At 43.0% G+C, this 25,921-nt stretch overlaps 1 protein-coding gene across 1 annotated transcript in view; it reads left to right on the top strand.

The window, feature by feature from the left end:
* FAM135B (family with sequence similarity 135 member B) overlaps positions 1-25,921 on the top strand; it is a 345,065-nt gene that overhangs the window by 103,702 nt on the left and 215,442 nt on the right. The window contains exon 3 of the mRNA XM_030553878.1: positions 24,608-24,687. Coding sequence (XP_030409738.1) covers positions 24,608-24,687 — 80 coding nt within the window. The remainder of the gene's footprint in view (positions 1-24,607; positions 24,688-25,921) is intronic.

Below are 25,921 nucleotides of genomic sequence, written 5' to 3'. Positions count from 1 at the left end.
TTCCCTCCCTGGGTTCCTGGAGAGATACACAGAAGCAAGCTCCGTGAATCTAAACAGAGGGACTCCACCCTCCCTGTTTCCAGTCCTGGAAAACACAAGTACTTCCCCCCCCCCCTCACCCAGAGGGTATGCAAAGTCAGGCTTAGTAAATCTAACACAAAGAGATTTTCCCCCTGACTTCTTCCTCCCACCAATTCCCTGGTGAGCTGCAGACTCAATTCCCTGGAGTCCCCACTAAAGAAAAAACTCCAACAAGTCTTAAGAAGTAGGCTTTATATAAAAAAGAAAGAAAAGGACATAAAAATGGTCTCTCTGTATTAAGGTGACAAATACAGGGTCATTTGCTTAAAAGAAAAAAATGAATAAACAGCCTTATCCAAAAAGAATACAATTCAAAACATTCCAGCAACTACACACATGTAAATACAAAAAAAAACACAATATTGTCTTACTATCTTGTACTTACAACTTGGAAACAGAAGATTAGAAAGCTAGGAGATAGAAAAATCACTCTCAGAGCCGAGAGGGTCAGACACAAGACAAAGAAGAAAGAACTCACACCCAAAACTTCCCTCCACCCAGATTTGAAAAAGTCTTGTTTCCTGGTTGGTCCTCTGGTCAGGTGTTTCAGGTTACTCCTTTCCAGGTGAAAGAGACATTAACCCTTAGCTATCTGTTTATGACACCATTTATAACTCTTTTTTAAAAAAAACATTATTAAACCTTTAGTTTTAGTTACTGAAGGATTTACATCAGTGTGATTATTGGGTAAAATCTGAGTTATGTATTGACCTGGCTAAGTGGCTGATCTGTTGGAATTAGAAGGACTCTATTGCTGATAAGGTTGGTTTTCAGTAACCACTCATCATGAAGTCTAGTGTTCGGGTGATGAGCCAAGGGTTGGAATACCTAAAGAGACTGCATTTTGACATCTTGTTAACTATTCTGGAGATACAGAAAGTTCACTTTTATTTCTGGCTTGGTATAATCTAATGATAGAATAACCACCAGTTTGGGGTGAGTCTACCCTGTTTCTCAGTAATCTGTCCTGAATTTGGCACTCTCAGCTGGGACCAACTGAGGCACAGCGGTATGGTATCCAACTTGAGACACTGTTAAATGGGCCTGATTTTCATAGGGTGGATACTCAGCACTTTCTGAAAATCAGGTCCCTTTAAGGGGTCCCAAGTTGGACAGCCAAAAACATGAATCCCTTTTGAAAATGTAGGCCTTTACATTTATTCGAGGCTAATATTGTACTCTTGTGTAACAATAAAGTCCACTTTGAGAAGGATACAATGGTGTTAAAATTATTTGGTACATACATTGCAGACAGTCACGGGGCACAAGTGGAAAAATTGGCCTTTATCCTTGTATTGTGGAGTTTGAATGTACAGTATGTCTAGATCAGAGACTTTTTTTTAGCACTTTAATTACTTAGAGTGCTTGCTGCTTTGGCGGTAGATTAACAAATGCAGATCAATTCGTCCATCAATCCATGTCCATTTTGTTATTTGAGAACATCCATTCATCTGCAGGGATAACATCTGCCAAGAAAAGGTATTACAAACAAAACGCAGGGTAAAAAATGAACTGTTCTTGATAATCTTCTGCACTCATTTGGCTATGCATGATAACTCTTTATAGAGATGTCCTGTAACAAATGAGAAGTTAGTTTATAATGGAGCAGAAAATATAACTACTCAGAGTGATGTTTTCAGCTAGTTAATAACAAATGCTGAGGATGTCAGGAATTTTATTTTTGTTGTTGACTAGTTTGAACACTGACTCTGTGGATGAGATATTCTCGGGGCATACGTTTCCTGTTGGTAAAATAAACAGCATAAAGCAGTGGAGGGAAATATTTTGATAGAAAACACTTAACAGCTGGGCAGGTGTAAGGAGGTCTACCACTCACTGTTCAGCAGCGCCTCCTTGTGGCTCTTCTAGGGAATTAGTTCCCCATCTGGAGGTCACTCACTCTGCGGCCCCTCTTTGGACTGGTCGGGAGCTGCAGCACCTCTCCTTCATGTCTTAGTCCTCTAGCCAAGTCACAATTATCTTCCCTTTCTAGGGGTCTCACCAGAGTCTGTCGCCACACCATTTCGGGCAGTCTCCATATCCACTGTGCTGACTGCACCATTCCCACACTGGCTTATAGGGGAACCTAGGCCCATACTCCTACCCTGGATTCCAATTCAGGGCCACTTGAACCAGCATTCAGGTCTATTCTCCTGGACTGCTTTCTATACTCCTTTAACAGGCTCTTACTCTCCCCGCTCGTATCGGGGGTGTGACTGCAAGTTTCCTCACTGCGCCCCTCTTCTCTTCTCAACTCCAGCAAAGAAGTACCTGCAGCTGGCCATGCCAGCTGAGTCAGGTTCGTGGGACTTGGGCTACGGGGCTGTTTCATTGCTGTGTAGATGGCTGGACCCTGAGCCCTGATACCCGCCCACCCTGCAGGGTCTGAGACTCCAGGCTCCAGCCCAGACATCTACACAGTAATGAAACAGCCTCGCAACCTAAGCCCTATGAGCCCAAGTCAGCTGGCATGGGCAAGACCTGGGTTTTTCCTTGCTGTGTAGATATATGATAGAAGCCCTACCTGTTTCTCCCCAGGTGAGCTCCATTTTTAGTTGCTATCATTGCTGCTTAGCTTCCTAGCTGGTGCAGCCTAAGGCTAATTGGCCTCTCCTGCAACCTTAACCCCTTCAGTGCTGGTGTGGGAGGAGCACCCCATCACAGGAAGAAAGTGTGTGTGTGTGTGTGTGAGAGAGAGAGAGAGAGAGAAAGTGTGTGAGAGAAAATTATGGGAGGAAGGGTAGTTAGTGGGTGTATAAGGAAGCATGGGTAAATGATTTAAGGAATGTCAAGAATAAATCAGACTCAATAATGGATAAAATAATGAAGCATTTAACATTTGGAACATAATTAGGAATTAATTCAAGTGGAGAATGGTTTTTGAAATGCCATGGCTAACCTCACATAATTAAAAATTAACTTTGTTCTGCTTGAGATTGGACTCCACATCTATACACATTTAACACTTGACAATATGTTTGAGGTAAGTAACATTGGAATAATACTTCCCTATCTCATAGGGTTGTTGCAAGAATAAATACATGAAATGACCGAGGCATTCAAATACTATGGTAATGGTGGCCATATAGGTATATATTATCTATAGTTATTTCCCTTAGATAATTTACTTAATTGATTCAGCTTAATTTTCCTCTCATGGAATGTCCATTATCCGATTGAGTTTCCTCAGACTTCATCATTGTTTTAATCTTTTCACATTTTTTATTTTACTTTCTGAATTGAACACAAAGAGTTCACTGTCAGCATTTGATGCTACGTGTTTGAAATTTGGGCCTTGATGTGTAGTTGTGATTGGTCACAAAGTATTGTTTCTGTTCCCTGATTGGATGAGTGAAAATTATAAGTAGGAAGAGAGCTGGAGGAAGCTGCTAAGCCTATGACTCTCTCTCAGGAAGGGGGGACGAATTTAGGGACAGGTAGCAGATAAACAGGACAAAGCAATTTGTTTTCTTTAAAACAATTATTAGTCTCTTCCCCTCTAGGAAAGACGGTCCTAGGACATCAGTTTTTTTTTTTAAATCAAGCTAGTGTCAGATTCATTTGGCAGATGAGGAGTTACATTGAATTCATCTGTCATTACACTGGCACACAAAATTTGCAAGTGCATGCCCAATCCTGAGAGAGGTCAGATGTGGGCCTATAGCAGGATGGACCCCTGCTCCTGCCCTGAAGGGGTTAAAAAGAGCCCTGGGAAGGGGCTGTGGCTGGAGAAAGCAGCCTTTAGGCTGGGGCAAGAAGCCTGGGCTGATTGGGGAAAGTAGGCTCAGCTGTGGCCATGCTCCACTCAGGGAGGGATTCGGGTCACTGTGAGATGTAGTTGGATCAGGACTCTTTCCAGTGGTGAGCCCCAGCTGCTAAGACATCCCTGCGCACACCTGTCTGCCTTGTGCACTTAAAATCTCCCTCTACTTGTGGTTCCCACCCTCTCTTCAGGCCAGAACATAGCACACGGAAGGTTGTCCCTCATGGCTGTGGCATGGAACCGTGCTTCATGCTGATTATTTAGACTGTAAGCTCTCTAGAGAAGGGACTGTATACTACTCTGTGTGTACAGCACCTAGCACAATTGGGGCCCCATTTGCAGTTGATCCCTAGACACGTCTGTAAATAAACACCACTAATGAAGTTTGGTGGCTGAGCAGAGGGGAAGCTTGTGGCCACTGCTAAGAGGGTAGGTGCACACTGCAGTGCTCAATGTGAAGGGGGCGTGGCTAAGCAGTCGGGGAGAGGGGTCTCCTATGTTGTGAGCAGGGCTGGCTCCAGCATTTTTGCTGCCACCAGTGGCGGAAAATAAAAACAAAGTTGCGATCGGCAGCAGCTCTGTCGCCACTGCTTCATTCTTTGGTGGCAGTTCGGTGGCAGGTCCTTCCGGGAGGGATTGAAGGACCTGCTGCCGGCCGCCAAATTGCTGCCAAAGACCCGGACGTGCTGCTCCTTTCCGTTGGCTGCCCCAAGCACCTGCTTGCTTGCTGTTGTGAGAGGAAGGGAGCAGCAGAGAGGCAGGGCTCCTGCTGGCAGGGGAGGGAGAAGAATGGAGAGGCTGAGATCTGAGCCATGGGAATTAGCACGGTAACGGTTTGGTGGGTTAAAATCCATGTGGCTTGTGATTCTGCAAAATGTGAGCAGGCTCTGTCTTTTTCATTATAACCTATCTCCTCGTTTATTAGCAAGGGTGGAGCAAATCTTTACCCCTTGGGGAGCAACAGTTATATGACTTTCCAAGAGCACCCTGTGGGGAATCCTGGGGTTTTATTATCTATTTATTTCAAGGAGGTATGTACAGCAGGGGAAAGAGGGCAAGAGATGCTGAGGGATTAAATATAGCTGGCTGCTTCCCATTGCCTAACCTCTGAGTGAAGATTTCACTGTGACTTCTGGGAGCAGCGTTACAGTGGGATTTGTTGCAATGAGCTCAGTGACTATTAATGCTCACTCAATTAGTTGCCCTGATGGAGGAAATACAGATGGAGGGGCACTCACTGCTCCTCTTAAGTCAATCATTGGGAGTCGCTCCTACTGGCAGATAGGGGTCTTTTGCAGAAGCTCACTAGAGATTTAAAATATCTGCATTGGGTGGAGAGGGGGACTGGATGATTAAGGGGATGGTTGAATAGGCTATGGAGTCTTGTTAGTTCTCGGTCCGTAGTTTTGAATCAATTCCATGTTAGCAAGGCTAAATGCTCATCATCTGGCATATGTCTAGGATGTGTGAAATAACATGGCTATCTCTGCCTTGTTGCTAACAGGCAGTCACCCATATAACAGAAATGACAGGCGCTTATCTTGGCCAACATATGGGGGACGAAGGAGGGACCTTGAAAGTGATACACACACACACACACACACACCTCTATAGATTGAGCTAATGAGACCAGCCCTGTAGCTGGGCTGTAACAGAACCATATTCTCCATGGATAGGGCACAGATGGGGGGACATGTTACACACACTAACCAATGACAGGTTTCAGAATAGTAGCCATGTTAGTCTGTATCCGCAAAAGAATAGGGGTACTTGTGGCACCTTAGAGACTAACAAATGTATTGTAGCATAAGCTAACCAATGAGTTACACAGACATTACAACTGTCTGTGTTGTTGACTGTGTTCACAGAGAGGCCAAGGAATGGGCAGGGAGACTGAACTTACCTAGAAAGGGGTTCCTGTAAATCCAGATTTATTTATATTGGTGAAGGCAGGGTCAGGGGAACTTGCAGTGCAGTTCCTAGTGCTGCATCCATTCTGAGATAAACCGATGACTTCAATCTCCAGTACTGAATGTGCTTTTAGAACAGAGTGTTTCTAGCCTGCTCGATGGGGATAAAACCCCTCCAGAGCTGCCAACAATCCAATGAGAAAAAGAGGTGCATTTGGATGAGACTCGGCAGTTTCCAACTCAATTTGTGTATGCGTTGAGGGTTGGGGATGCAAGCGGAGATGTTCCTGAGAGTTCTAGAAGGAAAGAGGACTAGAGAGAAAATTAGAATGAACATTGGAAGAGCCCAGAGGAAAGGCAGGCGAATCTTCTGGGTGCAATGATTTTTCATACATGGTACAGGTAGGGGAGAGGGGAGATATGCAGGGATAAATGAAATGGCTTTATACATTTATAGCAACAACAGAGTTTATTTTTGCCCAAGATCTTGAGAGAGAACAGTGTTGGCCTTAGTAACAACTACAGCTGCTTGGGAACTTTGCATCACAATGATTTTTTGCATGTAAAATGCAGCTTTCACAAAATAAAAATGGTCTAAATCTTCCCCTCCCCACCTTGGGAGAACTGAAATGAAAGATTTTCCTTCAGGCCATTTTGATCCAAATCAAGATATTGACTTATTAAACTGGCACAGAACTTTTTATTTCAAATCAATTCAACATTAAAGTTTCCCTATGGCAATGCATTGCCTCTTGGGAGTTCTAGTTTTGGGAATGTCATCCACCCATTCTCCCAAATCAGCCAAGCTCCCTGGCTGGATTACCTCTACCATGATGCAACACAGTCCTCGCTCTGACTGAGCCATGTGGTGCATCATGGGATTCGTATGATTGTGGGTGCATTGTGGGGCATGTGGACAGGCCCAAAGAGGTTATCTGCTGCCCAACCTATAACTGTCATGAGGAAATGTGGCACCCTAGGAAGTTGCTGTTTAATGTTGAACTGACTCAAAACAAAATAGTTTGGATCAGTTTGTGACACACTTCAAACTCAGATTCTGCTCTTTGAAGGCACCAAATTCCTTATGAGATACTACAAACACCTGAAATAGACCCCTGAGTCTCCTTCTGCTCTATATGAAATAAAGCTAGATGCCCCAAACATAGTTTAACATGGCTGAGCAACAGGATTCAGCAGCCTAATAACAATAAGCCACATGGTTTAAGATTTTTTGCTCCTTTACAGTACTCAGTGCCCAAGGACTGGCCTGACAGGAGTAAAACAACAAGCTGCAACTGATTTTCTGTAGCTGCATATTCCTAGTACTTTGAACAATTTTCTATTTAGGCAATAAATATTTTAGAACTCGTTAAAGCGTAAATGCATAGCACATGCCTGTAATGCAGAATAGAGAGCAACTCAGGGGTCAGTGGGAAAAGGGCTCAAACTAACAAGTTTAGCCCTATATCCCAGCCAGCCAGGGTAGGGAGTGTGTAGAAATTGTTCCCTCTGGGGAACACAGTGGTAGCGTGTCCAAAAAGTTCAACCGCTGTGAAAATGTAAGTTAACACTGTAAGAACAAAGCATTCCCTTTTATGTCTCTCTGTCAAGGTCAACAAACTGAAATGAAATATTTTTATTTGGGAATAATGAAATATTTCATTTTGACTGAAAATTCTGAAACAAAACATTTTACCACTTCAGAACTGAAAATATTTTTTGGAACTTTTGTTCTGCAAAAAAATTCAATATTTCATCTTTGTCCGTATTTGGAACAACGAATGTTGAAATCAGAATTTCTTGCAATACAGAAATTCTAGTTTTCACTTAGACAATATTGTTGTGGCTAGATCTGAGACTTTCTGAACGGAGGGAGGAGTTATAAGTTGTTTACAAGCTGAACCAAGCTCATGGACCTATCTAAATAGTTTCTTTTTCCTTACACTCAATTAGGGCCCAATCCTGCAATCAGATCCAGGAATGTAGAGCCAGCACTATTTAACTTTTTAAAATATCATGAACAACGTTATAGAAACACTGGAAATCTAATGAGCCACTATATTCATTCTCTCTTTAGCTAGATCAATACATCTTCTGAAGGGAGCAAAGTGTTATACAAGCAAACTGCAGTATAAAAATTTGAATAAAGACAGAAAGAATGACCTACCTCCAGCCATCTCTGGATTCCTCACACATATATTAAAGGGTGCTTTGCTTTTATGCTAGTTTGTGCCCAAAACAATGAGGCAGTTAAGCATTACTAAGGTTGTCTTGATCTGTGTTTTTTGCAGGAGGTCTGACTGATCACCATGGTCCCTTCTGGTCTTAAAATTTATGACTGTACAGGTGTCCATATAATGTAAGACTAGATCTTATACCTTACTCCTTGACTGTGACACAAAATTAGCCCATATTGCCAAGGTTCTCATTTCTCCTGAGTCTTAAGTATCTGTGCCCAGTTCTTAGTGGGTTCCTAAATGCTTCTGGCCTTTCCTTTCCTTTCCCACTGCCTCTTTGTCTATAGTAAAATATCTTTTCCCAGCTTTACTCTGCTGTTCAGCCTTCTCCCCAGCCTTTTTCACCTCCAGCTGTGCTAAGTAGCAGGAATGGGAAGAAAAGGTCAAATTGGTTTAAAAGTAGTCATGCAGACAGTGCTACCTTGGTGGGCAGAAAAAGGGTAAAGGCTCCTGAGGTGAACATAAAAGGAGATGTAAAGAGACCCTGTTGGCGTAATTGTCAGAGAGCTGCAGGAGATTAAAGGGCTGGGGGGATTATGGCATCTAGAATTGCAGGCTCCTGTGGGGAAGAGATGATTTGATCAAAAGGTGTAAGGAAGTGGAGGAATTAAACTGATCATGACTGAGGTTCACTCACATCTAAATAAAAGCCTGGCCTCCAGTGCTCCAAAGGCTCAATCCTGTGAAGTTGCAAGCACTGGCTGTGATCCAGAAAAGCACTTAAGCACACGACTTTTCACTTGTTTAAAATTATTTAAGGCTTTCCTGCATCAGGTCCAGAATGCTCACCTCCTTACGGGATTGAGCCCTGAATCCTGGACCCAGTACACATCTCTAGGTGCCTGCGCTGCTGAGGTGCTGAGCACTTCTGGCAAGGTACTGATCCGAGCCTTGAAATCTGTGGATTTCATTGGGAGTAGAAGGTGCTGAATACCTCTTTGGGATTGAAGGATTGGGCCCTCACTGGGTTTCTTAGCATTAAAATATAGAAGCTGGGCTGCGAAGAATTATGCAAGAGCCCTAGGAAAAATCTGGTAAGAAAGTCTTGGAAACAGAATGATTAATGATAGCGAGCATAGATTCAAGCCCAGGTGGTCGTGCTTTGCTCATCTGCTATAGTTATTTGGCACTGCAGCTGTGGCATATAGGGGAAAAGCCATAAGTAGAATTAATATTTGAAGTGAAACCGTGTCAAATGTTTTCTTTTGTTTTTTAAATGGAGATAAATGGCAAATGCAAATCTATTTTATTCACGGGTGGCTCTTTCCTAATTGCTTTGGATTGATTTTATGGCTAAGGCACTGTCATAGCAATCAGAAGATTTGGTTTCAGTGTCTGCCACAGACTTCCTGTGTGACCTTGGGCAAGTTGCAAATCTCTCTGTTCCTCATCCGTAAGCTGAGGGATATGTCATCCATTGCTCCACCCTTTGTCCGGCTTGTATACTTGGATTTCAGGCTCTCTGGGGCAGAGAATAGCTCTTACTATGAGTTTTTACAGCACCTTCCACAACGGGGCCTCCGTCTGGGTTGTTGCCTCAAGACAGTTTTGTAATACCAATAATAAACACTTGCACAACGTAGTTCTCTGAAGCATCTCTACACCCAATGCAGTCACTAGGATGTGTTTGTTTGGCACTGGTCTTATGAATATCTCAGCTTACTTCAGATTTTACTTCAGATATCAAGCCTTTAAAAAAACACACTCAGAAAACCATATTCCCTCTAACTTCATTTAGTGAAGATCTATTAATTATGAGCAGGTGAATGTTGATCGGAAAAGTAATTTGAGCATCTGTAGTATGGAGGGTTATTTACCCATTCTTCCCTCCTATGCTTTAAATCAGTGCTTCTCAATCTTTCCAAACTACTGTACCCTTTTCAAGAGTCTGATTTGGCTTGTGCACCCCAAGTTTCACCTCACTTTAAAAACTACTTGCTTACAAATTCAGATAAAAATACAAAAGTGTCACAGCACACTATTACTGAAAAAGTGCTTACTTTCTCATTTTTACTACATAATTATAAAATAAATCCATTGGGATATAAATTTTGTACTTACATTTCAGTGTATAACAGGGGTCAGCAACCTTTCAGAAGTGGTGTGCCGAATCTTCATTTATTTGCTCTAATTTAAGTGCCAGTCATACATTTTAACGCTTTTAGAAGATCTCTTTCTATAATATATAATTAAACTATTGTATGTAAAGTGAATAAGGTTTTTAAAATGTTTAAGAAACTTCATTTAAAATTAAATTAAAATGCAGAGCCCCCCAGACCAGTGGCCAGGCCCCGGGCAGTGCAAGTGCCACTGAAAATCAGCTTGCGTGCCGCAGGTTGTCTATCCCTGGTGTATAATATATAGAGCAGTATAAACATTTCATTGTATGAAATTTTAGTTTGTACTGACTTCGCTAGTGCTTTTTATGTAGCCTTTTGTAAAACTAGGCAAATATCTAGATGAGTCAATGTACCCCCTGGAAGACCTCAGTGTGCCCCCAGGGGTACACATACCCCTGGTTGAGAACCATGGCTTTAAATAATACTGATGGTGTTGTTTTTTTTGACTTTCATTTTGTTTAGCTTGCATTTAAAGTGGTTAGGGTTTTTTTTATATTGTTCTTGTTTTTAAAGATTCAAAAATGGATGTCTTTCTAAAAGATATGCTGTGGCTCAGCCACAAATTGTTGAGCTAGATGCAGAGATCACTGGGTGAAACTCAAAGGTCAGTATTTTATGCAGGAGGTCAGCCTAGTTGATCACAAAGGTCCCTTCTGGCTTTAAATATATATACCACTGTGAAAAACGTTGTTGGAGGCTATCTGAATGCCATACACTTGTGTGTGTCATGATTCCCCTCTAGGTGCTGGTCCACCTGGCGTATAATAGCTTACTACTCTTGCCAGCTTATGAAGTTTGCCCTTTAACTCAAGTGATAGAAATCTGTTCTTTGATGCTGAAGATTCTTCTTTCTGATGACACACAAGGGGGGAATGGGGTTCTATGAAGTCATTTGAAGCCCCTCTGAGTGCTCTTGTCATGCAGTATTTCTTCTGCCTTTCCTTTGCCTGCAAGTTCAGGCTTTGTTTTCTCATAGAATAATGCATGGCCTTGGCTCAGCACACGACAATAATTCAATTGAGAAGGTTCTGCTGACATGAGTTGTTTGCAAGCAGCTCCATCAATTGTATAAAGAGCTACGGAAACTCTGGATTGAATTACAGTGTTAGTGTACAGTCGGTTTGTAGTATGTATTTTTCTGTTCCTTTATTAAAATGTACAGTCTAACTCAGAACTACATTTTGAACCTTGCTTCTTGTCAGGAGGTCCAAAGCTATAGGCTGTCACCATGCAATTCATGACACAATCTGATCTATGGTATTTTTAGAGCGTTCATCACCCTAGTGTTTGTCTTCCTACAAAAGGAGTAGGATCTAATGGTACTGTGCAGGCACGTGTTGCTGTTTCATTAGTGTTGTTGCACCTATAGTATCTCTGAAAGAACATTGGATTTTCCATACTATCTAGCCACCATTGGTTCATCAAATCTGGTAACTTGCTTCAATTTAAAAAAATCAATGTAAGATTACTTATTCTCGCTGTCTAAGGTAGAATGAAACAGAAAAGGCAAAAGAGAAGTCAGTAAGCAATAAATAGACACCAGCTACTTAGAACAGTTTAACTAGTTTTGGCCGGGAACGGCGAACCACAGCCACCGGAAGCTGCAGGCGGCCATGCAAATGTAAATAAACTGTTTGGTGGCCTGCCAACAGATTACCCTGATGGGCCATGTGTAGCCTACGGGCCGCACGTTGCCCACCACTGTTTTAGATTCTGGTCTGAATCATACAGAGTAGAGATTGAAGTGGGGTTTGCCACATCCCAGATGAGTGCCCAACCACTGGTCTATTGGCTCTTCTGTACACTCACTCTCTGTTTTTTTCATGAAAAATCTCAAAGGGTCTCAGGTTCTTCCTGATATGAAAGAAAAACAAATTCCAAAAACTCTATTTTTTTTTCAAAACAAAATTCTTGGGATTTGGCCAGACCAGTTTTAACATTTGGTGTTTATAGAGTCATAGGAGTTAGAAACAGAACACGCTGACTTCCTGAAAATGCAGGACTAGTCATAGGGAAGCAGTGTTGGCTGGCAGACAGGACACCGGATGAGCACTAAGGAAATCTGAGTTCTAGTACCAGCTCTGCCTGACCTGGGGCAAATCATGTCACTCCTCTGTTACCTCTCCAACTCTTTGTTTAGATTATAAGTTCTCTGGGGCAGGGACTTTCTTTTGTTATGTGTCTGTACTATGCCTGGCACAATGGGTCCCTGATCACTCGTGCCTGAAGGTTCTACTCTAATATAAATAATATTCCTGATTGTGGATTTATTGGTGCTTAGGGTTAGTCAAAAGATTAGCCCTGCATGGATGTGCAATGGGGCAGAAGGTGCATGAATCCACCCCCTTGCATTATTTAGTGGTTGCCATTAGCCAGGATGAGCAGAGATGATGTCCCTAGCCTCTGTTTGCCAGAAGCTGGGATTGGATGACAGGGCAGGGGTCACTTGATGATAACCTGTTTGTTCGTTCCCTGTGGGGCACCTGCCATTGGGCACTGTCAGAGACAGGATACTGAGCTTGATGGACCTTTGGTCTGACCCAGTATGGCTGTTCTTATGTTCTAGATGCCATCACAGCCCTTAGGTTAGCTGACAATTGCTCTGGCCTATCAAAAGGGTGAGTCAGTGCAGAGTTTGTGGGCCCCTAGACACTGGCTAGTGTAGCTGGGCTGGGACAGGATGGATTTCCTGCTGAACTCTTTCTAAGAGTTAGGGTTGCCACCTTTCTAATTTCTGGTAACTGGAACCTGATGACCCTGTCCCTTGCCCTTCCTCTTCCCTCCAAGGCCCCACCTCCTCTCTGCTTCTTCCTGGAAGACCTGACCTCCATTGCTCGCTCCTCATCTTCCCCCCCCCCCCCCCCCCCCCCCCCGTCACTCACTGGATCATCTCAAGGAGCTTGGCTGCAGTTAGGAGGCAGCCCCAGCTGAGCAGAGGCTGGGGTGGGTTAATGGTCCAGTACGTTTCCCTTGCCCCGTAGTAACAGGGCTTTTGGTTTGGGTGCAATTTAGGGTTGTAGGCCCCCGAAAACAGGGCACCTGGCAAACCAAAAATCAGTCTATCCGGGTAAAACCCAGACGTGGGACAACCCTACTAAGAGTATTGCACAGCCTGCTCTATTCTCAGTGTTCCTAGAGCATTGTGCCAGAGCATGGCAGGGCCTGTAGGGGCCCCTGAAGAGGTGCTGTGCCATACCGTGAGCTGTGGTTTACACACTACAGTCCTCGCCATAAAGATTAGAGCAGTTTAAAAAACAAGGGATAAAAGGTCCCATCTGAGGCAGTGCAGGCCCTCAGAAAACCATCAGTGCGTCAAACTTGGGAACATGAAGTTTAAAAATCTAATTATTTTATACCATAGTTGAAAAGGGAATTGCTGACTAATGAAGATGTACAAAGCCTGTGGGAAGGCAAGTTCCCGGTGGCTGCATTACCCACATGGGATGTTCCAAAGGTGCCAGTTGCATCTCTCATTCTGAACACCAGGACTCTTGATTGGGGTGATGCCTGATTTTCCATGCAGAGACAGAATTTCTGATGCAGGAGTGACGAATGAAATAGTAGCCTGTTGTGATATCTTGTCGATGATGAAACCTGGTCAGTGTAGCCTTTACTAAAATGCATTAATTCTTTTTGGTATCACGTGACTACAGGCAGTTCACCGTATGGGTGTCACTCTGAATTTAAAATTACTCAGTGTGAACCAAGGATGTATAGCATTATGATCAGGAAAATGTGCCTCAGAAATGCAGAAACTCTTAAGATATCAAATAATAATGCCAGCTCTTATGCCATGCTTTCACCAGTAGATCTCAAAGTGTCTTACAAAGGAGGGCAAGATCATTATCCTCATTTTACAGATAGAGAAACTGAGGCACAGAGAGATGAAGTGACTTGCCCAAGGTCACCCAGCAGGCTAGTAGCAAAACCAGGACTAAATTCCTGACTTCCTAAGTCCCAGTCCAGTACTCTGTCTACAAGGCCATAGGTGAGTAGTATTCCAGCTTCAGTGCATGGAAGCTGGAATCATCCTTCTGATCAGCTGCAGAGTCTGTCTGAAGTTTTCCGACTGCCCAGAAAACAGGAGGAGAAACCCTGGGAAGGAATGGGAGATTGTGCTTAGATTGTGACATAAATATTGGAGCATGGCTTGAGAATGTTAAGTACAGTCACTAGGATTTTTCAGTTCCTGTATCTGGAGGTTATTTACTTTTTCTCCTTCACTTGGACAACAAGGAGGTCTATCCAAAGTGTACCCCAAATGAAAATGTCTTCCTAACTTACCAGTGGTCAGAAGCGTAGCCTGACCCAAAGTTGGGTATATATAATTGTAACTTGAGGATTAACAGGTTCTTGTCCCAAGATCAGGCCCAGTAAAATTATTGTAAAATTACCATATAATTTGGGAACTCCGATGTGTACAGGTGCAACACTCACACTATAGGAACTCTCTCTCCATATATACAAATATATATATTAATAATTTAGCAAAGTTATACACACACTTAAACTCAACAAGGCAAATAGAGATAATACAGAAAGTACATTTGGATGTCCATACTTACACCCTTATCTTTCATACTTAACCATTATCTTTCTCATCACTATCACCGTCATCATCCTCATTCTGGCCCCTCCCAAGGTCTACATCTCTCCAACCTCTCTGCTGCCCCTGGGATGCTACTTTTATAGTAGGTTATGCTGACGCTGCATGGCCAATGCCTTTTCAATGGAGGTCCTTATTTGTATTTGTCCCCTTAAGGTGTCTGTTTTCTATAGGTTCATATATGTATGAATGTATGATGTTACCCTATTAGCAGACATGTCAATTTGCTGTCATGGCAGCTTTGTGGTCGGAGGTTCTATCCGGAACTTTCCGGATGCTGGTGTCAGCTGTATTCTGTGATGGCTGATGTCAGTGTTCTGGACAAAATTCCCCCTCTGACACACCACTGTCAGTTCCCTATAGTGGGTGAGTTAATTAAGTTGATCTGTGCCAAAGGTTATAGGCCTGAAGCCTCACACTATCTACTAAAGCCAAATCTTAAGAATAAAAGCCTGTTGGTTCCTTGCATTACTACTAAATATAATAAAGCAATATAACAAAGCAATGAATATAATACAGGTGAGCTGGCCTACTGGGCTACAGAAGTGAACCAGTTAGGAACACAGGACTTGGAGGGACTGCCTGGGTCATCTATCACAGGCAGCTCTGTCAGATGATCCCATTCACAAGTTTGTCAATTTCCATTGGAATGCTGTTTAGATTGTTCGCCCCCACTACTCCTAGTGAGAGGCTGTTCCAGAAGCCCACTCCTGTTACAGTTAGAAATCTTCTTTTCATTTCCGGTCTAAATGTATTAACGGCCAGTTTATCCCCATTTGTTCTTGTGTCAGTGTTGTCTGTTAGCTTTAATAGCTCGTCTCCCTCCCTGGTACATCCCCCTGATGTGTTTATTGGGAACAATCATATCCCTTCTTGATCTTTGTTTTGCTAGGCTAAACAAATGGCCCTCGCTGATCAGTCTAATAGACTTCTCTGCACCTGTTCCACTTTGGATTCATCTTTTTTTGAACACAGGCAATCAGACCTGTACACAGTTTTCCTCACCAGTGTCTTGTATGAAGGCATTAATGCTTCCGTACTTCTACCGGAAATAACTTTGCTCTGCTCTGAATTTCTCTGTCCTAGGTGATGGTTATACTTTTAGAGCCAATTGAAATGCTTTGACTGAAACTTCTTTAGTTGGAAAATGCTGGTGTGTCAAAATCAAGATGTTTCATGGAAACAGTTCTGTCAGCAACAAGCTTTTTTGTATAAACCTTCTAAACAAAACAGATTTAATTTGAAACAAAATGTCAATATTTTTTGTTTAGTTTGTATTTTGAAAACCTGAAATATTCAGTTCTTGGATTTATTACATTGCCCTTCCCCCCAGTCACAGTGTGAGCTGGCTCTTTAAGAGGCATTGGGGCTAAGCCTCACCTCTGCCAGGTTTAGCCCATCTCTTGAAGTGAAGGAGTTCGGGGTCATGTGACGACAGGAGCAAATGACCAAGAGTCTCCTGGGAGATATAAGGGCAGCCTGAGTTCAGCCAGGAAAGAGATTCTAGGAGAGCAGACTTGGGAGCGTCAGGACCAGGACATGGACAGTCTGATCTGGTGGTCAGGCCTAGTGGTCAGAACCAGAGGTCACAGCAGGAACCAGGCTAGGAGTCAGAGCTGAAATCAGGAACCAGAGACCACATTAGAGTCAGGTCTAGTGCAGCAAGAAGTCTGTCAGTTGTTCAGGCAACTTCCTGTGGCACCTCATGCCTTAAATAGTGTGGCCTTTTGTAACCACTAGGCAACACTTGGAAGCATAAAACCAAACTTCATTTACCAGGAAAATGATGAGTTAAGCAAACAGGCATGCAGTTCCCACTTCCCACAACACTCCAGTTATCCTTACACCATTCCATCTTCGAGTGTATCAGTTGGTGGTCAGACCACTGACAACAGTGTGAAGTACAGCCTTATGATCCTGCAACCTAGCAGTACCCTTGGGAAGTTAGTTGGAGCTCTCTCTGCGCTTTAGCAAGACTACTCCTTTTATACACCATTTTAATACTAATTGGCATTAAACTGCCCTTTCCCATAATTATATTTCTGCCATCTTATTGGCCCTCTACGTTATACATTATTGAAATTTACATCTGCACCAATGTCCCTCTCATGCTGTCAGTGTAGATAACACTTTTTAATAAAACATTCACAAGTCTTGAAAACACTCATTGAAAACCTTGCTCAAGCCAGTTACAACCAAAACATAATGGTAAAATAACCCTGGGTCATGTCCTTGCTAACTCTTACTTTCCCACAACACTCTATCTTATTTAACTCTTATCATTGACATTTCTCACACTAGCAACTTTTGTTTCCCATGCTCCTTTTCACTTGGCCTAATGTAGGCCCCAGACTTAACTTACAGTTATTTCTTAACCTAAACTATCCTATAGACTACAATAGTATGGTTGGGCCAATCAGTGGGGCCAACCATTGACTGCAGTCAGGATCCTTGTATGCGGTGCCTCTGGAAGGAGTCCGAGTTTTGCTAGCCCCTTGCTCCCAACAATTCTAGAGTGGCTGCCCCGTGGGTGCTGCCTGGGAGCCTGTGGGCCCAGGTTCAAGACTGGTGGGCCCTTACACAGACAGGCAAGGACCAGTGAGCAGACCTAGGCTGAGAACATATAGGAAGAGTCACTGGGAAGGAGAGACTGGGCAGTTTGGGTTATTGTGCAGATAGCCTAATTGTTTAGGACCCAGGCCTATAGTAGAGGGTGGGCCTGGTTTTCCCCCTGTGTTGCTACTTTGTACAAGGGGAAGGAGGTACTGATGGGACCCTGTGAGGGCTGGAAGCTGAGTCCAGCAGAAAGGCTGCAGACTGTTGTGCAGTTGGAAGGACCCTTGGAGAGATGAGCTGGGTAAGAGTCTAGGGTGGCAGATTGGTTTTGTATCCTTTGCGCCTTTGACTTTGAAAGATGTGAACTCATGGTGTAGCTGAGTGGTTTTCAACCTCTTTTCATACGCGGACGCCTAAAACATTTTGAATGGAGGTGCGGACCCCTTTGGAAATCTTAGACATAGCCTGTGTGCCACCAGGTGTCCGTGGACCACAGGTTGAAAACCACTGATGTAGCTAGAGGGCTAAGCTACCTTACTGCTCATAACAATGAAGCTCCTGCACTGTGGATGACTGCTGAGAGGGGAAAATGAGGCACTAAATGAGCCTGATACCAGTCCAGGTAAGTCCCTCCTAAATTCCTATTTCTCTCCTTCTTTTACTTTTTCTTCCCTTTTTTCAATGAAAATGGTAGGAAGGAATAAAAAAAGAGGCGATTTCTGTGTAAGGAGAAGAAACCTTTTTTTGGGGGTGGGGGAGAGTGTCGAAATCCGAAATAAACAATTTGTTTAATGGCAGGTCCATGAAATGGCTACTGGGTTGTCTAATCACATGGCTGGATCTTCAAACTAGGATCCTAAATTGATGATATTGCAGGTGCCATTATTTTGCCCGGATGTAATTATACCCAAACTGGGGCATGGAAACTGACGTATAAGCACCCCAGGTGCTAGTCTCTCTAGGGCACAAGTTAGCCCTGTTGTGTGGGAGGAACAGGAGGACACTTGTGCTGACATTGCCTAAGCTCTACTTGTTTGTAGAGGTAAAATTTAGCTATTTGCGGAGGGCTAGAGTGAGGCCTGTGCCCCACTTAAATATTAGTTATGTTTTACTTTAAGGGCTTAAATGGTACTTAATTAGTTCATAGCCCCTGAGCTGGCCTCCACAAAGGGCTGAATTTCACTGTGGAGGAATAGGGGACTTCGATCTCCAGCGTTGCCAGATCAGCACGTTCCACTCATTTTAATGTAATAAATCAACTATATGACATTATACCGAACTCTTGTGGAATTGCAAGACTTGTACAAACCTTCTTTCTATTTTTGCCAATACTATATATGTGCTGTATGTTGGATAGAGAGGCATGATCCAGTGCCTGTTGAAGTAAATGGAAAGAATCCCACTGACTCTGGGTTTTTCATCAGGCTTATAGATGTAATGCATCACACAAATCCATACCAACTGCAAAGCCTGTTACATTCTGTTCTTGTCGTATCCGATCAACTAACATTCAGGCAGAGCAAATCACCTCCAGTGATGGAGTTACACAACCCCCTGTACCAAACTCCTTTTAGGCTGACCTATGGCCCTGCCGCTTCTCATTTAAAATTCTGATTCTTTATAAGCCCTCATTATTCATTTTATTTGTCTGAGGCATTCTCTTGCAGCTTACTATTCTTCTGCACATTCAGAGAATACAGATGAGTACCCTTGAGTAATCCGTCATTGACAAAAAGGGAAGGCTTGCTGTCAGAGCTCTATAGTAGCATACTGTCAGGGTGGTGACAGTGTGATCACAACTGTTTCAAATGGCATCCTGCTGGATGATAAAATCTTCTGTGTTGAGGGGGGAAAAAAAGCCAGCTCCATCCTCTGTTATTTTTGCCCTATTTAAATGTCAGTCCCTTTAATCCTGGTAGTGACAAATATAGAAAAATGCACTTGCTATTAAATACTTAGTTGGCTAAAATGTTTATTAGCTGCTCTGAATACCTACGTGCTTAACACATTCAGTACTGTTGTTTTTAGTAAGAGAATCCTGATGCTCATAGAAGAACGCAAAGAGTTTATAAAAGCATTGCTCAGTACTGAATGTAACTGTGCAGAACGTTCATAGTAAGGCCTTGCAAACCTCCGTCAGCCTTCATGTTCGTCTTATAGCAGCAGTCCTGAACTTTCCTGAAAGATGTACTGAAAATTTCAGTAACTTTTGGATCAGCACCTCCTTTCATGCATGGCGATCTCCCCACTGCCCCTCCACCCCTTCAGTCATCTTCGGCCAATAACCTTTTAGAATTGCTTCTCTTGCTTTCCAGGACGTCTCTCAGCCCCAGGTTGCTAAAGGGGCGGTAGAAGCAGCGGCACTTCAGGAGATGCCCTGCAGGGTTCCTGAGAGCTCTGTGGCACTTGTGCACAGTTTGGTAAGCTTGGGATTACACGTCATAATGTGCATAAAATGAGGTACTGAAGAACCCAATTAAACAAATACAAACCCCACACAATTACTTGCTAAATTCTCCAGAACAAGCCAAAGACATTGGTCCTCCTAAAAACGAACAGATCAAACAATGAGCTGAAAGTGTGGATTACTTTAAAAAAAATAAAACCACCTCCATGCCTTTTTGACTCTGCCTCACTCTTGAATACAATGTCCAGTTGGTCCCAAATGTTCTGGAAACATTCTATCCTCAGATAATATGGATTATTACGTATTGATATTGCCATAGTCCATATAGAAACCCCAATCAGGACTAAGGGCCTGTTATGCTAGACACTGTACAAACACACTGTATAAAGGGCAGGTCCTGCCCTGAAGAGTTTGTAATCTCCATTATGCCTGTGAAGTATCAGCTGAATTGGTTCATTTATGTCAGAATTAGTGGGATAAGAAACGGTGATGGAATACACTCCTGTATTCACACCCTACACACTATTATAATAATCTTTGTACAAGGTATGCCTTGTAGGGTATCATTTGACAACTCACAATTTGCTGGTCAGTATTATCCTGATAATATGTATGGCAACATGGTATGTGCAGTTATAAAATATCTTTATATGGTGTTATTAACACATGTTCCAAGCCACACAGCCCTGCCAAACCAAAATTGGCAAACAGGTTTGTCCCATACAAAGGAATGTGTGCTTGCTTTAATTTGCATTGAAGCAGTAAACAGAGTCATCAAGGAGGAAGGGAAAACAAAAAAAAGTTCAAATAAGTGGAAAAAAACCAGCAGGGAACATCCTTCTACATAGACTCTTTGTCTCCTGGGTCTCAGCTGGAAATGTTTTCCAAGAGAGGTATTAAAACTATAAAAAGGAAGGACCAACACCCAGAGGGACCCCTGTCTCTCTCCCTACCCATCTCATTCTCCAGACCTCAGAAGACAAAATGAAACAGATATTGGACTCTGGGAGAGAGGTTCTGATGTGAGAATTTGCTCAGCAATCTGCTGGAGCATGTTGTGAGAAAATTTGCTTTGCAACTAAGTTTCTTAAGTGTTTGTTTTTTCTTGTAACCATTTATGACTTGTATGCCTCTTTACTCACTTAAAATCTATCTCTTTGTAGTTAATAAATTTGTTTCATTGTTTTATCTAATCCAGTGTATTTAAGATAAAGTATCTAGGTAACTCTAAGGTAATAAACTGGAATATTATTCCCTTAAAGGAATAATGGACTTAATATATTTGTACTGCCTAGCAGAGTGCTGGGCAGTACAGGACATACATGTCTGGGAGAAAATCTGGGACTGGAGGCATGTTGGGGTCACCCGGCAGTATAACCAAGGCTGGTGAAATCTAGGGGGGTAAGAGCAGCCAGATGGGAGCTTCTCCAGCAAGGCATTGTAAGGCAGCAAAGGTTGCAGGACAGAGATGACACAGTCCCTCCCTCCACCCCCACTAGTCTGGTCTGTGCCTTGGTATGTTGCAGAAATGACTGTTTTGCACCTTGTATTGTCATGTGAAACTGTGCAAAGTAAAAGTCACATGCCATTCTAATTCAGTAGTATTGTACTCCTGCTCCGTTCTCGCTTGGCACAGGAATAAATGATGACACAGGGAGCAAGGCAGTGGAGAACTGGGCTTTATAATGGAGAGGTATTTCAACCTTAACTGTGCAGAGCCTGGATCCTCTTTATACTATGCAAGGCAGTGGTAGGTCCTTCATCTAGAATCTTTTAAAAAAGAGAAATGGCTGCTGTCTCACAGAGCAATGCAAACTTTAAACTGGTACAACCATGGTGCTTTAGATCAACTTATTCCTTTGAAAACCGGCAAGGGTAAAAGCAGAAAGAGCAGGATGCCTCGGGAAGAAAAGCTGAAGAAACAGGAGCGTGATGCAGTTTAGACATGGAGGATGATGCGTGTAAGGAATGATGCAGCGTGCAGAGCTGTTGAAGCAATGGCTGAGTTTGTTTAAGGAGAGCTCAAATGCTATCCTAGGGTAAAACTCTGTGCAGTCTGAACATTTTCTGCTTTCTAGCTAAATAGTTGCTCATCCCGTCCAGTGTTTCCTGAACAGTCAGAATCTTTAGACATAAAGGAATAAAACAGGCAGCCGGAAATGATAGGATTTTATTTTTCCCCTATGAAAGATGCACATGCAGTCAGGATTATGCACACGAGTCCCTGTCATCCTGGGGATTGGTCCAGTGTGACTGGGATTCATGATAAAACATGTTATCAGTTAATGTCTGCATATTAGAGTCTTGTTACTTATTTGTGGCAACCATCAGCGATGGCTAGTAGTGATATTAGTATTTTAATTTAGAAAGATACTTTTGATTTTGCTGATAGTGCAAGCAGGCTGTTATCATTTTAACAAAATGTATTACTTTATATTTTCACTATGATTAAACACCTTCAGCTCAACTCTCCCCTCACATGTCCCGGGGTAGATCAGGAGAACCTCGACTGAAGTCAGTGATCCTACAGTTGTGTAAACCAGTGTAAGGAGGAGGAAAATCAGGCACTTTGCTCTTGCACTCAGTTCCCAATCATGCTTCAGCGAAATGGGTGTAGGGTGTGAGTGTGGGGGCTTTAGGCAGCATGTGACCCATAAATGAAGTACAGGCTTCTCGCCTGCAAGTCTTGCCTGTATCTGGTGCCAAGGGGCAGCGACAGTATGGATGTGCTATGGGGTCCACGCTGATCTTCAGGGATTTGCCAGGTTTGGGTGGCTGGCCCTGAACTCTTTTCTATAAGGAGTGTTTGATCAAACCTCACTCTTTGCATGGGGATCTCTGTGAGGGGATTCCATGGAGAATGTTCTCCCCACAAAGCCCCCTCCTGCAGGTTTTAACGTGTGGGTCTGATCTGGTCTTAAAATCTTTGCTAAGGGTTTAATAAACAGTATCTAAATGCATTAAGGTACTTCCACCAACCTATCTCCACCACAGAATGGAACAAAGGGGCAGGATGTAGGTTGAGTGGGTAGTTGTAATTGGGGTGGGGCACGTGTGTGCAATGGCAGTTATGTCAAGCTGGGGTTGGCTGGATTCCTGAAATGTTCATTTCCAGATACTCATCCAAAAATAAAAACACCTCCCCACCCTTGCCCACACACATGCACGCACGCGCATGCACACACACACACGTGTAGTAGTTTTTTGTAAAGCGTTTAAATATTATCTGATTGGATTCCAGTGACAAACCTTTTAAATCTAAAATAATAATTTACAGCTAGAGGCAATTACTGAAGCCAGGGCTCCACTGTGCTTGGCATTGTACATACACATTGAAATAGATATAAGAACATAAGAATGGCCATACTGCATCAGACCAGTGGTCCAGCTAGCCCAGTATCCTGTCTACCAAGAGTAGCCAGTGCTAGATGCTTCACAGAGAATGAACAGACAAAGGCAATTATCAAGTGATCTGTCCCCTGTGGTCCAGTCCCAGCTACTGGCAGTTGGAGATTTAAGGACAGCTGGATCATGGGGGTTGGACCCCTGACCATCTTGAATGATAGCCATTGATGGGCCTACCCCCATTCTAATTCTTTATTGAACCCAGTTATACTTTTGGTCTTCACAAAATCCCATGGCAACGAGTCCCACAGGTTGACTGTGCATTGTGTGAAGAAGTATTTCTTTGTTTGTTTGTTCCAAACCTGCTGTCTGTTAATTTCATCGGGTGATGCCTAATTCTTGTCATATATAAAGGGATAAGTAACACATCCCTATTCACTTTCCCCACACCATTCATGATTTTATGGACCCCTATCATATGTTCCCTTAGTTGTGTCTTTTCTAAGTTGAACAGTCGTACAATACCTGCCCCAAAGAATTCATAATGTAAATAGACCAGGCAAAGAGTAGAAGAAACAGACACACACACAAATGAATTGACTCCATCAAGGCACACAGCAGGTTGTGAACAGGACCCAGATATCCTGAATTACATGGCAGAATGCTGTTAATTGGACTATGGTGCCTATTACTCTTGGCTAATGAAGATTTTTGTTGGGGAATATACCTCTCTATTTATATATGAAGGCTTTATACAGATATATACAAATTTTCTTCAGAGTCCTGCGGTGCACTTAACACTAACTCAAGCAACATTTCCATTGCCGTTCTCTCACATTCTGTGGCCAGGTACTGTCCTGATACATGTAACCATAAGTGCTGACTCCGTTGGTGCTCCAGGGCTCAAGCACCTACTGAAAAAAAAAAACAAGGGTTGCTCAGCACTCACAAGCCACCAGTCGGGGGCAGGAGCCCATACATGGAAACTGGAAGGTGGGAGAGCATCCACTGAGAAAAATGAAAATCAGAGCCTGTGTGTGTAGCATAAGATTTGGCCCACTGATAGCAAATAACTACAATGCAAGTGGGCCTAGAGTTGATTAATGCAAATACATATGGAGTTGCCTTGTTAATAATAATCATAATATGAACAGAAGCATGTTAACTGAGGGGGATAATGTTGGATAATGTACAAACATTTCTATTGTGTTTTCACTTGTTAAACTTCCAGTGCATCCTGTTTGATTGTGTTGCATTGCATCATGGACTCCTCTTTTCTCGAAGCAAGCTTTTCTTGTCACGGCTCTTCATATTAAACACGTATTGGGTTTACTCCTCCTCCTGATTTACACGAACGTGAGAGTAATTCCCTTGAAGTCAATGGAATTAAACTTGTATAAAGCTTATGTGAATGAGAGGAGAATCAAGGCCATAATATTTAACAGTCCAATCCACCTGCTCTCCTTAATATCATAGCGGCATGTTTGCTCTCTGAACTAGCGTAAATATCCATTGTGTGTTCTTGTATTGAATGGAGTAGTCATCTGTATAACATCATTTCTTTTTAAAATCCTCTCTCTAGATACTACCAGATACGAGCAGGGTTGAAACTTCCATCCAGGATTCCCCATAGACTGACTGCAACAGTCGTAGAGCAAACAGGTGAGAAATTCATAGGAAAGTGACCTGATGAGAGCTGGGTTCATTTGTTCAGGCTGGGGAAAACAGACTAAGTGAGAGATCATCCAAGTACAAATCTGGGTTTAGATCCAGATCTGAACTTCTCCTGAAGCTCAGGGGCATTTAGAGACCATGTTCTGGTTTGGCCTGTTAAAGAGATGGGCTCCAGTTCTGAGGTTTTAATCTGATCCCAAACCTCATGGTGTGTTTGTGTGAGATGCAGAGCCAGATTTAATATGGAACCATTTCTAGGGTAGGTGAAAATGTGAATAAAACAACCCTCCTGGTTACTGCACACAGGAATGAGCAGTTTGTGCTCAAAGACATGAAATATAAAGTAATGACTGAAAGGAAGTTCAAATAAGCAACTGGAAACTCAGATGCTTCTCTGAATTTCATCTGGGTTTGCTGAATCTCAAAAGTCTGCAAAATTGGGCCAGGAATGGTGGAATAAAATCAAAATCACCTATGTAAAAGCTTCCGTGTGGTTTGCTGGATATGAGAATTCTCCATTTCCTACCCAGAACTATTGGGTGGTGGTCAGCATGTGGCCATGTTGCACTACAGTGGTGATGGCATTTCACCAGCTGCTAATGGGATGGCTATTGTTTATATAAAATATGACCAAATACAGCATGAAGTTTTGGCTGGAGGAAGCTAACCTGGACCTGAGTGCAGAGTGCCAAGCAGCAGGACCTGTACTGCAAGAAGATTAGTACGGTTGCTCTGCAAGGCATCTTGCAAGGACTCAGGAGAGCCCCTCCCAAAGGGCGGCACCAGCTGGGGAGGGAGCATAGTTTGGGACATGAGGAGTTGATGTCAACAACCCCGCTGCCGCTTCCACCCCAGCAGCCCATATGGAGGTCTTGTGGATTTAAAGCTGCCCCTTCCCTGGTGGAACCTCTTGGGAGGGAAGCAATGGGAACACTCTCTCTTGCCCTCTGTCTCTCTTTAGGGTGTGGCCAGCATAGGAAGGTGCAGCTGGCAAATTGACCTGTAAATGGTGTAGTGCTTTAGTGTCCTCCTGGACAAAGGGACACTAGGTCAGGATAAACAATGGTCTAATCCAAAATCCACTGAAGTCATTTGGAAGCTTTTCATTAACTCCTGTGGGCTTTAGGTTGGGCCCTGTTAGCAGAAGGCTGTGGCCTAGGCTGTTTCGCGCACAGCCCACAGCTAGTAGCAACACTACATTTTAAATCTAACTTTACTTTCC

The sequence above is a fragment of the Gopherus evgoodei genome, chromosome 2 (assembly GCF_007399415.2).
Source record: "Gopherus evgoodei ecotype Sinaloan lineage chromosome 2, rGopEvg1_v1.p, whole genome shotgun sequence".
In the NCBI taxonomy this organism is placed as follows: domain Eukaryota; kingdom Metazoa; phylum Chordata; order Testudines; family Testudinidae; genus Gopherus; species Gopherus evgoodei.
Note: the sequence above shows the minus strand (reverse complement) of the source record. Positions and strands in the feature narration are given on the sequence as shown.